The sequence below is a fragment of the Loxodonta africana genome, chromosome 27 (genome assembly GCF_030014295.1).
Source record: "Loxodonta africana isolate mLoxAfr1 chromosome 27, mLoxAfr1.hap2, whole genome shotgun sequence".
NCBI classification, from domain to species: Eukaryota; Metazoa; Chordata; class Mammalia; order Proboscidea; family Elephantidae; genus Loxodonta; species Loxodonta africana.
Window position 1 is genome coordinate 10,605,141 of NC_087368.1, and position 15,619 is coordinate 10,620,759.

General features: G+C 40.8%; 1 protein-coding gene across 1 annotated transcript in view; it reads left to right on the plus strand.

Moving 5' to 3' along the window:
- Nucleotides 1-1,392: 1,392 nt before the first annotated feature.
- COL6A5 (collagen type VI alpha 5 chain) overlaps nt 1,393-15,619 on the plus strand; it is a 110,214-nt gene continuing 95,987 nt past the window's right edge. Inside the window, exons 1-5 of the mRNA XM_064277323.1 lie at nt 1,393-1,459; nt 2,884-3,483; nt 5,744-6,370; nt 12,051-12,611; nt 14,782-15,336. Of these exons, the coding sequence (XP_064133393.1) occupies nt 1,393-1,459; nt 2,884-3,483; nt 5,744-6,370; nt 12,051-12,611; nt 14,782-15,336 (2,410 nt within the window). The remainder of the gene's footprint in view (nt 1,460-2,883; nt 3,484-5,743; nt 6,371-12,050; nt 12,612-14,781; nt 15,337-15,619) is intronic.

Consider the following 15,619-nt stretch of genomic DNA (forward strand, 5'->3'; position numbering starts at 1 on the left):
TGGATTGACATTGTGGCTGCAATAATGGACTCATGCATAACAAGGATTTTGAGGATGGTGCAAGGCTGGGCAGTGTTTTGTTCTGTTGTACATGAGGTCCCTATGAGTTGGAACTGGCTCGACGGCACGTAACGACAACAACAATAAAAAAAAAAAATAAGTAAGGTATAAAAAAAAAATTTTTTTTTAAGGTATATGGTATATTAAAATGTGATGAGTATAGATTTGAAAGTCATTATATGTTGACATAATTCAGCAACTGGCTTCCAGGGAGCCTCAGTTTCCTGTTTTGTAAAATAGAGGTTTAATCTAAAGGTTCTAGAGGTTCTCTTCCAACTCTGCCTTTCAATATCTTCGAATCTTTCTGCATGAAAAGCAGTTTAAAAAGAACTGCTGAAAAGATCAACTCTAGAATAAAAATAAGCCCTGATACTTTTCGTCTGTCATTGAAGGAGGCTCAATTCTGTCGCAGTTTAAGTTTATCCTCAGAAGAAAGGCACCTCAGCACCAGACACCTTGGAAGAAAAGCCTGGCAATCTACTTCCAAAAAAAATTTAGCCACTGAAGACCTTATGGAGCACAGTTCTACCCTGACACACTTGGGGTCATCCTGAGTTAAAACCGACTCAATGACACCTGGTTCTTTTATTTTGAGTATTGGTCAATTTGATCCATTTTCCTTTTTTTATAACAGATCTGATTTAGTAAACTTTCTATGATATTGTAATTTCCCATGAGGATTTCTGATTAATTGCAAGCAGAAGAGAATGCTGAAATTAATTTGTAAAACTGTTTACAACTGGAAGTGAGAGAACAATTTTTACAAGGGTTTAAAGAAGAAAGAAACATGGAGCGCCTGTTGACTTTTTGAGTTATGAATGTATATAATAGTCTTTGTTGGCATAACAATAGTGGAAAAAGAACAGTGATTTTATAAATTTTCTGAGGATACAGATTTTGTATAACATTTATAGAGGAATGGTTAAGAGCTTGGACTCTGTGTTCCTTTGTCTGGATTGGTAACCTGGCTCCACAGCTAACTGAGCCTGTCTGTGTCTCAGTTTCCTTATCAGTCACGTACCATAATTGCACCTATCTTTTTTTTTTCTAAGGCTGTCATGAGGATTAAATTACACGACAGTTGTACAGCTCTGAGAAAAGTGTCTGAGCCCTAGTAATGGCTCAGCAAACATTAGCACTATCTTTAACAAATACTCCATTCGAATGGTTTGTTGGATGTTACCAATACATCAGGGATTGTGCACAAAGACTTGTTTACAGTGTATTCTGCTCTAATCCAATTTACAGCAGTTATTTTCTAGTATATGAGGAGATTTTTCATATTGTAAATAATTTCTTTCATAGTTAAAGCAAGAGACCTTCACTAACAAAATGAAGATGCTGCGGATTCTATTTGTCCTAATCCTTTGGACTGAAACATCAGCTGACCAGAGCCCAGGTACCAGTGCATTTTGTGTTTATTATTATTTAGAGTAATAGATATTTGTTATGCCTCAGCAAACCTTTATTTTAATAAACAGAGAGAAAGAAAAAAAAATGTATATACTGAAAAATAAAAGTAGAAAACATTTAGTAGTAGTTGTGGGTATAGGATATCAAGCAAATTTAACCTTTCAAAGATGACAGAAAGCCATGGGTAAAAGTTATGAATTTTGGTCCATCTGGCTGGAGAACCTTTACTTATTCATTGATTTGTTAAGTCCCAGTGTTCTCCATATCTTCAGCAAGAGTCAACCCATTTGCATGTAGGTCGATTTGTATTGTGGCCTTAATAGATAAAAGGAAAAAGAACCCCACAGAGAAAATAGATTTTAAGTCTTCATGTGTTTAAACCATTGCCTTTTCTCTTCTTTTACAAACATGAAATAGGGAAGGGCTTAGTATATTTTACTTTGCGGGGGGAGGGGGGTGGAGTAGGTTTTTCTACTCTCCTGTAATTACTAAAAGCATTTCAGAGAAGTATTTCTAATTCTGCACTGTAATACCCTAGGATTTCATGACAGATTTCTGAGTTACTTTGAAAACTAGTTGTTAGACATTTACCAGCACGTCACTAATTTTGAGAGAGGGGTGACCACAACTGCTAAAGTAGACATCGTTGGTGCCTTCCATTGCCCAGACCCTCTCTGTTGGGCTATTCACTCATCCCCTCAGCTGCTGTGAATACTGCCTGCAACAGCTCACAACTGACCCCCTACTTTTTAGGAGAATTTATCTTGTCTGATGGGAGCCACCTTATCCAGGAGGTTATGCCCATGACCCTTTTCCCCTCACCCCCAATTTCTGGGGTGATCTTCAGTCAATGACTAGCTGATAAAAAAAACCTGGCCCTCTTGCCGCAAGTAGGGACATCTGTGGTGCAATTTACGGTCCAGAGTTCCCTGCAGATCAGGCCAAGCCTAGACTTTCCCAAAGAGTACGTCTTCTTTGCTCCTTCCGTGCCTTATCCCTTCCACCACAATTAAGCCCATGCGCCAAAGTCCCTGCCTTAGGCACTGCTTCTAGGATCTCCAACCTAAGATAGTTTACACTATAATGTTTCTAAAAGACTACTTTGGGACTTTCTGGGGTGGTACCATGGTGTCTCTTCTCTAAGTTTAGGGTTTCAGAACAACAACAACAAAAAAGTCAGATTGACTCTGGTGTAGAGTTGAGAAAGAAAAATCTATTGGCTAACTTTACTAAAAGTCCCCTTGTTTGACATTTTAGCAAAACAAGTAGCTTCTTCTGTTTGATCTCTAGAAGACATTTTTCTTGAGATTCTGAGTTACTCTGAACACTAGAACATAGTCTCAAATGAGTAGCATGGTCTGAAATGTAAAAGGTGAACAGTAACTTTGTTTTATTGTTTTGTGTTGATAGAGCCAGGCCCTGAGTATGCAGATGTTGTGTTTCTGGTGGACAGCTCGGATCACCTGGGAGCTAAGTCACTCCCATTTGTGAGAAGGTTCATCAGCAACGTGATCAGCAGTCTCCCCATAGAGGCCAACAAATACCGCGTGGCCCTGGCCCAGTACAGCGACAAGCTTCACAATGAATTCCAACTGAGCACCTTCAAGGGCAAGAACCCCATGTTGACCCACCTCAAGAAGAACTTTGAGTTCCTTGGTGGGTCTCTGCGGATAGGAAATGCCCTCCAGGAGGCCCACAGGACCTATTTCTCTGCACCCACAAACGGGAGAGACAAGAAACTGTTTCCCCCCATTTTGGTGGTCCTGGCTTCAGCAGAGTCTGAGGATGACGTGGAAGAGGCTGCTAGGGCCCTGCGGAATGACGGGGTGAGAATCGTCTCTGTGGGGCTGCAGGGAGCTTCGGAGGAAAACCTGAAGGCCATGGCCACGTCTCAGTTTCATTTCCACCTGAGGACAGCCAGAGACCTCAGCACGTTTTCCCAAAACATGACGCAGATCATCGGGGATGTGACTCAGTACAAGGAAGGAGCAATTGATACTGACATGAAAAGTAAGAAAGCTCTTGGTTGAAGAGGTACTCGGTCCTTGTGGGGATCTGCATCTCTCCACCCTCATCTCTCTTAACTCCCATCCTGGTTTCCATGATTTGTTGTTGTTGTTAGTTGCCATCGAGTTGATTCTGACTCATGGCGATACCATGTGTGTAGAGTAGAAATGCTCCATAGGGTTTTCAGGGTTGTGACCTTTTAGAAGTAGATTGTCTAACCTATCTTCCGAAGCACCTCTGGGTGAGTTCCAACAGCCAACCTTTGGCTAGTAGTTGAGAACATAACTGTTTGCACCATCCAGGGACTCCAGGGTTTCCATGATTAAGAAAACCCAAAAACCAAACATACTGCCATATTGAATTATTGGAAATGTCTACACATTATGCTCTTCCTCACCTCTGCCTGTGCTTATGGCATTTGCTTTGACAGAAATCCTCTTCCACTCCTTTGCCTTCTTGCAGCCTGAATAAGTCCTATCATTATTTAAATCTCAACCCTAGAATCATATCCTCTTAGAAGCCTTTCCTTCCAAATTTCTTTTTGGGAGTCACAAGTACCTGTGCACAACTGACGACAGTAGCACTTCTCACACTGTATAATTATTCAGTTCTGTGCTTGCCCTCCCCACACCACCAAAGAACTGGTAGTATCATGTGGACAGCATTGACAACTCATACTTACCTCTGTATTCATAATGCTTAGCACAATGCCAGAGCCCTGGTGGTGCAGTGGTTAAGAGCTCAGCTACAAACCAAAAGCTCCTTGGAAACCCTATGGAGCAGTTCTACTCTGTCCTACAGGGTTGCTATGAGTTGGAATTGACTCGAACACAATGGGTCTGGTTTTCTGGTTTATTTTTTTAGCGCAATGCCTGTCCACAAGCTGGTGTTCAATTTCTTAATGAGTGAATAAGTGAAAGCCTCACAGATAAAGAAATAAGACCCTTCTCTGTTCTTCCCCTCACAGTCTTGGCACAGTGGGAGGCATACAGTAAATATTCAAAGAATGCCTATCAATTAATATATAACTACACTAAATGGGAACAATAATCTGAGAATGTGATACCCAATAGCACATGATCATGCTTCATGTTCAACCAGACAGAGAAGGAAGAGGACATTCTCAGTTGTAGAGTCATGCAATGTCTATTTGAGGCTACCCCATTTGGCCAGATCCTTCTCTTCATTCATATCTCAGTCAGATATTGTTCTCTCAGAGAGACCTTCCCTGACTTCTTCATGTCCCAGGTAAGTTAGTCCCACCCTACATCCCAGAATAATCACTTGATTGAGTCACCTATTTTATTTCCTTTCTAACAATTATTACTGTCTGAAACAGTATCATATAGTTGTCTGCCCCTTCTCATAGAATATGAGGTCCCTGAGGTCAGAGATACTTCTGCTTATTCATCCTTAAATCCAAGCAGTTACGAGAGTGGTGGAGGTGGCAGCGGTGGTGGTAAGGGTGGTGACGGTGTTTGTGATGGTGATGGTGATGAAGATGGTGGTGGTGGAGGTGGTGGTGATGATGGGGGTGGTGGTGGTGATGGTGTTGGAGAAGATAGTGATGGTGATGGTGGTGGTGGAGGTGGTAGTGATGGGGGTAGTGGTGGTGATAAAGATGGTGATGGTAGAGGTGGTTGTGATTAGGATGGTGATGATGGTGGTGGAGGTGGTGGTGATAATGGGGGTGGTGGTGGTGATCAAGACGGTGGTGATGGTGGTAGAGGTGGTGGTGATGATGGGATTGGTAGTGGTGATGGTGGTGGAGGTGGTGGTGATGATGGGTTTGGTGGTGGTGATGATGGGGGTGGAGGTGGAGGTGGTGGTGATGATAGGGGTGGTGGTGGTGACGAAGATGGTGGTGGTGGTGGTGGAGGTGGTAGTGATGGGGGTGGTGGTGGTGATCAAAATGGTGATGATGGTGGTGGAGGTGGTGGTGATGATGTGGGTGGTGGTGGTGGTGGAGGTGGTAGTAGTGATGGGGGGGTGGTGATGGTGGGATATGGTAGGAAAATTGGTGAGAAGCCTTCTTCAGATACAGGGAACAGCATACAAAGAATCTCAGAATTCAATATCCTTGTAGGCATAGTTAAGAATTTTGATCTTTTGTTTCAATCCACTAGACGTAGACAATGCTAATTACATCTGTCATGACTACTTATATTTTCAATAATGCCTTTTGACAATCTGTAAAGTGCTTTTGTCACTCTGAGCCAGTGGTTTATTCTAATCCTCATACTTTTTCTCTCCATCGTTCCAGTGTCCCCGGACTGTCAGAGAGATTCACTTGCTGACCTTGTATTCCTGGTGGATGACTCATTTGACACCATACAAAATTTAAGGTACCTGCAGAGATTCCTGGAGAATATCACCGCTTCTATGGATGTGAAGGACAACTGCATGAGGCTTGGTCTGATGAGTTATAGTAACACAGCCAAGACTATTTCTTTTCTGAAATCAGACACAACCCGTTCTCAATTTCAGCAGCAAATCCAGAAGCTTTCTCTCCGGCCTGGGAAATCCAATGCTGGGGCTGCCATTAAGAGTATGTGGAGAGAGGCCTTCTCAGAATCGAGTGGCAGCAGAAGAGCCCAGGGAATTCCTCAAGTTGCAGTCCTGATCACCCACAGACCATCAGATGACCAGGTGCGTGAGGCCGCAGAGAAGCTTCGGCAGAACGATGTGACTGTGTTTGCCATGAGCATCCAAGGGGCTAACAATACTCAGTTAGAAGAAATAGTGTCTTACCCTCCAGATCAGAGAATTACCATGCTGAGTTCCTACGCAGACTTGGAAACTTACAGTACAAAGTTTGTGAAAAAGTTCCAGAATGAAATATGGTCCTACATTTCTACTCGAGCAGAACAAATGGACCTTGATAAAACTGGTATGTTTTAAAAAAAATACTTTTCTTCTTGTTCAAGTGGTCTGAATGATTGGGATCGGGTGGGAGAGAGGATTGACCGCAGTTGAATAAGGGACCTTCTTGGAGTTATGGGAACATTCTAAAACTGGGTGTCGGTGATGTTGCACAACTCTATCGATGTACAAAAACCATTGAATGATAGATACACTTTCAGTGGAGGAATTTTAATCTAAATTGTACCTCGATCAACTGTAAAAAAGTCATATGTGTTAATTATAGAGTATTTTAACATTGTGGATTAACATAAAGAAGAAAATAAAATTGCTTATAACTTTCTCAGAAAAAACTATTCTTAACATTTATTTCGCTTATATCCCAGTGTCTTTTCTGATGCTGACTCTGTCTTTCTTTCTGTCTCCTTTCAGGCACACACACACACACACACACACACACACACACATTTTTTAAAATGGCGTCACATTGTATATATCACTGCTGTCCAACAGAACTTTCTGTGATGATGACAATGTTCTATACCTGTGCTGCCCAGCAAGGCAGCCACTAGTCACACATGGCCATGTAGCAGTTAAATGTGGCTGGTGTGATGTAACTAAGGCACTGAATTTTCAATTTTATTTTAGTTTTAATTTTAATAGCCACATGTGGCTAGTGCCTTTCGTGTTGGACAGTGCAGACATATATAGCTGGGTGGCTTGTGTTAGTTACAATTGCATTTGGCTGTGACTAACAGAAGAAACCAAAATAAAATTATTTTGTCTGCTTCACAAATACATCCAGAGGTAGGTAGACGTTGCTGGTGTGGTATACCACATTGTCAGAGACCTGGTCTCTTTCCATTATATTTTTGCTGTCTGTGGCCTTTATTCCCGGGATCACCTCATGGTCCAAGATAACTGCTCCAGCTACCACATTCACATCCAGCAAAGAGGAAGGATTAAAGGGAAAGAAAAGGGCATGGCTCCACCCCTTCTTTTTCAAGGATACTCCCAAGAAGACACACACGCCATTTCTGTTTACATCCCATTGGCCATTTGGGTGGAGGGCGTGACCACGTTTGCCATGAGCCTCCAACCACAACCTCCCCCAAAAAAACCATTGCCATTGAATTGATCCCAGCTCTACCTATAAGACAGAGTAGAACTGCCCCATAAGGTTTCCTATGCTGTAATTTTTATGGAAGCAGACTGCTACGTCTTTCTCATGTAGAGCGTCTGGTGGGTTCAAACTACTGATATTTTGTTTACCAGCTGAGCACTTAACCACTGCACCAAGGGCTTTTACCCAGTTAAAAGACATAGTTAAAAGAAAGAGAATTTAGTCACATGTCACATCTAGCTGGAAAATGGGAGCTGGGAAATGAAATGTACAGTAAGTCCCCAGGTTAAGAACATCCGATTTACAGACAACTTGTGCTTAAGAACGAACTGCCACAAAGCCCATTGTATTAAAAATTTGAGTTCAGTACATTGATCCATGATAACAAATGCATGCACTACTTTGTGACAGTCATGAGGTGTTCCTTAAGTGTTTTATATGCATAAAAAAAAATGCATAGAAAGGTAAAATCTATCCTACATATAAAGGCAAACATTTGACTAACTGATGCTAAATAAGAACCCTATATACGTGTTCCAACTTACCTACAAATTTCACTTCAAGACAGACTTAGGAATGGGTCTTGTTCATAACCCAGGGACTCCCTGTAGTTTTTATTTGGAGCAGCCAAGTGTCCAGATGAAAATTGGGGGTTCCACCAGTGTAGAAGAAGGAGAGATGGATATTGGGTACAACTGTTTTTTTTAGTATTATCTGCGTTACCTGCTTTTCTATCAATCATAGATCATGACCCTTTGCCATTTCCTTAAATATTCTTTTTAAGCTGCGAATGATATTGCATTGTATGGATGTGCCATAATTTATTTAACATATACTGAATTGCTGGACATATAGGTTATTTTCAATGTTTTGCTTTTATAAAATATTGTCAAGCTCATCCATATCCCTCTATCTTTGTGCACATCCATGATTATTTTCTCACATTTTTATTTTTATTATTATTTTTCTTCCATCATTCTAGGGGCGGGTAGCCTAGTTAAAATGCCTTGTGAATCTGCTATAATTTACTGAGTTCTTTTCAAAAGCTACATACCAAGATACTTTGTGAGTTTGAGCTTATCTTATTCTGAGAAATCTGATGTCTTCACACATTTCCTCTGTAGGTAAAATGCTCCCAAACAATTGGAATTGGAATTTGGAAGCACTCACATGGAAAGGGATTAGATCTTTCAGTTAAATTAGAGGCTAATTTTAACTCAGATAAATCATTTGAAGACAGGCTTATGGAGTGCCTCCTGGGGAAGCCCTGGATTTGGTCTGGCATGTGTACATTGCAAAGTAGCAGCAAGAAACAAGTACCCTGTTACCTCCCAAATGACCCAAAGGAAACTCCCTCAGAGTGGCAGCCACCTTGGTCTAGTACCAACTGTTCAGGGCGTAGGAGAGATACAAAGCATGGTATCTCTCGGGGACTTTGCAATGATGTGACAATGAAAAGTATTGTCATTATAGAAATTCTAAATGAGAAGGTGGAACCCTGAAGGTGCAGTGGTTAAGTGAAACAGCTGCTAACCAAAAGGTCAGCAGTTCAAATCCACCAGTGGCTCCTTGGAAACCCTATGGGACAGTTCTACTCTGTCCTAAATGAGAAGGTATGGGACCGAGCCTAGGGTAAGGACCATCCAGGAAGGATTGTTATCTTCCAAAACATCTCAATAATTGGCTTCTTATTAATTTGGTGGCTCTAAAACATTGGTATATGTCTTAGGGTTCTCTAGAGAAACAGAACCAGTGAGATGTGTACATATACAGAGAGAGATTTACTTCAAGGGATTGGATGACACAATTATGGTACCTGGCAAGTCCAAAATCTGTAAGTCAGGCAGCAGGGTGGAGACTTCAGAGCAGCCTTGCATCCCAAGATCCTTATAGGTCAGGTGGCAGGAAGAGTGTAGAGTTGAGAGAAAGAGAGGGTATTCTGCCAAAATATTTATTTATAGTTTGAAGGAATGCCACACCCTAAGGAGCTCCTCTTTCAACTGATCGATTACGCTGTATTACATGATGGAAAGTAGTTATATTACATTTCATTAGATTACATTATGGAACAGCAACTTGTCTAGTGTTTGGCAAAACCACTGGGAACCTTAGTCTAGCCACGTTGATACATAACATTAACCATCACAGTACTTGACTTAGGTTGGGTTCTTCTGAAGCATGATCAAAAATTTGAGAACCAGTCTCTGTTTGCTTAGTCACCTTTGTACCCCCTACCTCTGGCACTTTGCAAGTGTCCAATTTATTAAATAGAGCTTTGTTAAATCAAGGGGGAGACTCACATTAACCAAACTTAAGAGACTGATGTGTAGAAAAATAATAAAAATTATTTTTGTAACAATGAGGACTATCAGTGCCCAAGGGCCTGGACACTCATGTGCTCTGACTAATACAGTCTGTAGACATGCCAATGAGAAGTGAAAAGACTGCTGGGGGTGTGTGGAATCACAGCAAGGGAGTTAGTTTTGTGATTGAAATGTCTAGTGGCATCTAATTCCAATGAGAGAATGTCTCTATTTTAACATCAGAGTAAGTACATTTATATCTCTTTCAGACACGTACATTTATCCCTCTCTCTCTATATATATATATATGTATGTATCAATCACCCCTCTATCTATCTACCTAAATTACTATACAAGTGAGACCTTGGGCCAGGAGACACACCCTTTTTCAGCACTATCTAATAGAACTTTTTGCCGCAATGGAAATGTGGTAGCCACTAGCCACATGTGGCTATTAAGCACTTGTAATGTGACTAGTGTGATTGAGGAGCTGAATTTTTAATTTTAAGTAGTTTAAAATACATTTAAACAATAACACGTGGCTACTTTTTTTTTTTAATGTTTTTTTTTAAGGGCTAGCATACTGAACAGCACAGCTCTAGACAGGATTTGAGCAGGCATTACCAAGGTTACATACTGTGATTTAAATCTTTCTCTCCTTCATTGCTGACTACCATTACCTTCCTTCTGCTAGGCACTTAATGTTTATTTATTAGTTATGTAAATAAATTGAAACTTTCAGGTTTTGTTGACCTGGGATCAGCTCTGTCTTTTGCAGATAACTTTGCTTATCTTTGCCCCAACTCTTTATGTGTTGGTTTCATGGTTTAATTCTCAGAGTCAAACTTATTCCCAGTATTTCTGATTTCTTAAGGAATAATTCCCTTATGTAGTGTCAACAGCTATAAATTGCTAAAAGGCTATCAAGAAAGAAAATAATTTTGTAATGACTAAATTATCTCGTATTTTAAAGATCCATGTATTAAACCAGTTAATTGTGTAAATAACCTAAATTTCAAAAATATGTTCTTCTTTCCACCAAATTTGGATGAATGACTAGAGTACAGTATTTTTATGCAAATAATGCTCACCTTCTGCATTTGTTTGCCAACCAACCTGCCTTCCCCCTGTGAAGTATTTTCATCAGTGTGCTGTGCTAATTGACTGGCAAACAAATGTAGAAGGTACACATTATTTGTGTAAGATAAGATAATAAACAGACTATTAAGGAAGTTTGCATGCTTTTTTATAGAATCTGCTTAACAAAGGAAGGAACACCAGGAGTTCTTATTTAAAAAAATTTTTTTTTGTTGAAATTTTATAATGTGCCAGGCCTGTCCTGAGTTCTGGGCAGAAGCAGAGACTTAGACAAAGTCTCTGGCCTCATGGAGCTGCCATCCTATAGTCAGGGACAGGCTGTGCTCATGTACAAATGAATAAGATAATTTCAGCAAGTGATGGGTGCCATAAGGAAAATAAACAGGGCCATAGGATAGACAATGACTGAAGTGCTTCAACTAGAGGGGGAGGAAAGGTCTTTCTGAAGAACGGACATTTGAGTTGACACATCCATGATGAGATGGAACCAGCCATGCACATATTTGGGTAGGGAGGAGGGAAAATTCCAGGAAGAGAGGAAGGCAAGTGCAAAGGCCCTAGGGCACATTCTGAGAACAGAGAGAAGCCCAATATACTTGGAGCACTGTGAGTGATATGAGGAGTTGTAGGAAATAGGGACGGAGAGGGAAGCAGGGCAAAAGAACAGGCCAATTTTGGATGTTTAAATTCTAAACACAGTGGTAAATTATTCAGGTAGAAAAGTAATATAATCTGATCTTGGTTTTAAATATATCACTCTGGCTTCTCTGGGAAGAAGAAGTCATTGGGGAAATAGAAGAGAAGGCCATCTGTCCCATCCACTTTCTCAGGAAATGATAAGGCATAGTTTTAAATGTCCAAGAAGTAGGTTTTAAGAAAGACTACTTAACTTAGAGCCTGAGAATTGGGAATCTGATCCTTACTCTTTAACTTACTTTCTGTGTGACTATGTGCAAACCACTATGCCTTGCTCTGCTTCAGTGTCCCCACAAGGTTGTAAATAATGGGCTTGAAAGTCTTCAATGACCTGTACAGGCTCTACACAAATATGATGAGTCCTCATTCTTTACAAACGCCACAGCTTCTTCATGTTCTTCCACAAACCCTCTTGCTCAGTTCTCTCCAGATTTTCTATTGATAGAGAATACGCTTTCCACTTGCCTTTTTTGTTTGTTTGTTTGCAGGCTGTGTGGACACAAAAGAGGCTGATCTCTATTTCCTCATTGATGGCTCAGGCAGCATCTCGACAGAGCATTTTAAGCAAATCAAGGAATTTATGTCGGCGGTGACAGAAATGTTTACCATTGGCCCAGACAAAGTCCGGGTTGGAGCTGTGCAGTACTCATCTAAGAATACAGTGGAATTTGATATTGGTGTCTATTCTAATGATGTTGACTTAAGGAAGGCTGTTTTCAACATCAAGCAGCAAAGAGGTGAAACTTACACAGGGGCAGCCCTGAATTTTATGCTGCCATTAATAAAGAAGGGAAAGGAGCATCGACCATTTGACATTCCCTCTTACCTCATCGTGCTGACTGATGGGAAGGCCCATGACAGCGTCCTAGAACCTGCGGAGAGACTAAGGGCTGAAGGGATCACCATCTATGCAATTGGCATTGGAGAGGCCAATAAAGCAGAACTGCAACAAATTGCTGGGAAAGAAGAAAGGGTTACCTATGGGCAGAACTTTGATTCTTTAAAAAGCATAAAAAATGAAGTTGTTCGCAGCATCTGCACCGAAAAAGGTGAGCAAAATCCAAAGGGCTTTATTCTCTGCATTTCAACATTAATGACTTCAGGCGGACTCATGGCCAGATTGCTAAAGGCATAATGGAACAAGTGGTCTGGCTAACATTTTTTTGCAGCAGCTAACTTACTTACTTTACCACCATGGAGGGATCGAGCCCCTCACTTGACGACCAACTGCCAACAGTGGAGAATCCCAATGATCTCAATAGAGTATGTGTTTATTGCCTATATAAGCACATGAAAATGTTGTGTTCTGAGAGACAGGCTGGCTTACTTGTTAAGAATCAGGATGCAGGAGTCAAAGAGTTAAGGTTCAAACCCTCTTTACCACTAATTAGCTGTGAACCTTAACTGAATTACTTCCTGTCTACCTGCCTTGGTTCCCTAGTTTGTAGGACTATTGTAAAGTTAAAGGTTCTAACAGCGTGTGGAGCCTCCTAGGAGCACCTGATACAGCAGTTGGTTAATAATAAGGAAAAGAAGATACTCAAACTTATTTGAACTTACTAAAGTGAATATGTGTTTGAATTTTCTCTGAGCCTCTTAAAAAATAGAAAAATAAATGAAAAAACAAATAACTAGCATTAACAACAAAATTCTAAATCACGATTTTGTTAGTTCTTCCTGTTAGGGAGAATAATGGAGTTTGGTTTTCAGGATGTCTTAGAAAGAATGAGGGATTAAAAGATCCCCAGTATTTCCTGGGGTTGGCACCAAGAAAAGTGAAAGAGTCTCAAGAAACATAAAGTTGCTTGTATCTCGGATCCTTTCCAGGGAGAAAGTCCTGGACCAGCACCTCTCTTGCAGTTTGTCAGTCTGAAAACTGTCACACATTGTAGACAAGGAAATGAGCCAAAAGATGGTGAACAGAGAGGCAGGTAAACTAAGGAGCCGAAGCCTGAGAGGCTAGGGGAAAAAAAAAAACCCACTGGTCTCAGAGCAGACTCAGATGCAGTGAGGAACATCAGATTGACTAGGGAACAGGTTAAGCTGCTGTAATAAAAAGACCCAAACTCCAGTGGTTTCAACAATACAGAATATTATTTCCCTCTTACATGATAGTCCAGGTGAGCAGTCCAGGTCTAGTAGAAAGGCTATTTCATCCTCAACACATAGCTTCCATCTTTAGGTCAAAACTGAAACCCCAGTTCTTATCCCCTTCTCCAGTCCAAAGGAAGAAAGAGCCATCACACCCAGAGTAGCCAGATCGCTCCTGCTCGTATCTGTTGGCCAAAACTTAGTCACATGGCCACATCTAGACTCAAGGGAGACTGGGAAATGTAGTCTTTAACTGGGCCATCATCTGCCTAGCTGAAATTTTATTACCATAGACGAGTGCGATAACATACTAGGGGGCAAGATGCAGTCTGTTTAAATAGATAAAAGGAGGTGGACCCTGTGACTACTAAACCACACGTTAAAATCTATGCCTTTTACATGTGTTACCTGAAAGAGAATCTTCCACACTTCACAGCAGTGGTGCTTTGCCAAGGCCACAGACATGCTCAGTGACCTCCCTACCTATGATCTTCAAGATGGCTCCAGGGTAGCTTGGGTCTTAAAGTGGTGGTTTTAGTCCCTCCTGGAGGTTAAGAGGTATGACCTTACACACACATGTTATTAAAAAATAATTAATATCTTTTTATACTTGTATAGCCTATACTACTTGTTTATTTTTAAATAGTATAGGATAGACTATGTGAGCATTGAGGGAGGCACTGCTAAGAGGGTTGGGAGAGATAATAGACAGAGTGACAAAAGGGATAAGATTAAAGAGATACATGATAAAGGCAATATATTTGCTGCATATATTTCCTATAGGTGCAGAGAATCGATTGCTTTTGCTCTGATTCCTTTTTTGATCACCATCGCATCCTTAATACATGAACTGATGCTTGGCATTTTATACACCCTCAAGAATTATGACTGAATGAATGCACACTTTGGAAGTTGCATTTCCTCTTTAAAGTGCCTTGTATAATCTTCAGTGGACTTCTGATTCGGGGTGCTGGTCAGCAGACTTCTACTAAAGAAACAAAATGTTCAAAGGCTTGAGTGAATTTTTCATGTTTTCTGATTCATGCATTTATTTCTGCTTTACTGTTTCTGTGTATTCTGAGAGCCACACCAAACTCATTTATTTCCCGTCTTTTTTATAACACCCAGGATGTGAAGGCATGAAGGCTGACATCATGTTTCTGGTGGACAGTTCTGGAAGCATAGGAACTGAGAATTACAGGAAGATGAAGATTTTCATGAAACACCTGCTAGCTAAGATCCAAATTGGTCCAGACAAAACCCAAATTGGTATTGTCCAGTTCAGTGGTGATAGTAAGGAAGAGTTCCCACTTAATAAATACTTTACTCAAAAAGAAATTTCTGATGTAATAGACAGAATGACTCTTATCAATCAAAACACTCTGACTGGAAGTGCACTGACCTTTGTAGCCCAATACTTCACCTACCCCCAGGGAGCCCGTCCTGGGGTCAGAAAGTTTCTCATCCTCATCACGGATGGAGAAGCACAAGATAGCGTGAAAGAACCTGCTAGAGAGCTTCGGGACAAAGGTGTGATCATCTTCTCTGTAGGGGTGTTCGGCGCCAATAGGATTCAGCTAGAGGAGATCAGTGGGGATGACAACTTGGTTTTCCAAGTTGAGAACTTTGATATTCTAAAGGCGATAGAAAGTCAACTCGTCTTTCGCATTTGCACTCTTTCTGGTAAGTGACCCAGTTACCCTTCAGGACTCAAGGATATGAGCTACTGATGTCACAGTGGGGAGAATGGTGTGTTTTACTCTGGGCTTGGTCTTTACCTAGACTTGGTTGTCAAGTTTTGGTCTTATGTATGTTATGAAAACACCTATGACCTCCAGAGATATTTCAGAATAATAATTTTGGCAACTAATATTCACGGGAAGCAAAATAGACTGGCTTGGGTGACTTCAAATGTCTTCCAAGAAAGTCTCTGAATTTTACATTAAACTTCTGACTCTTTAATACC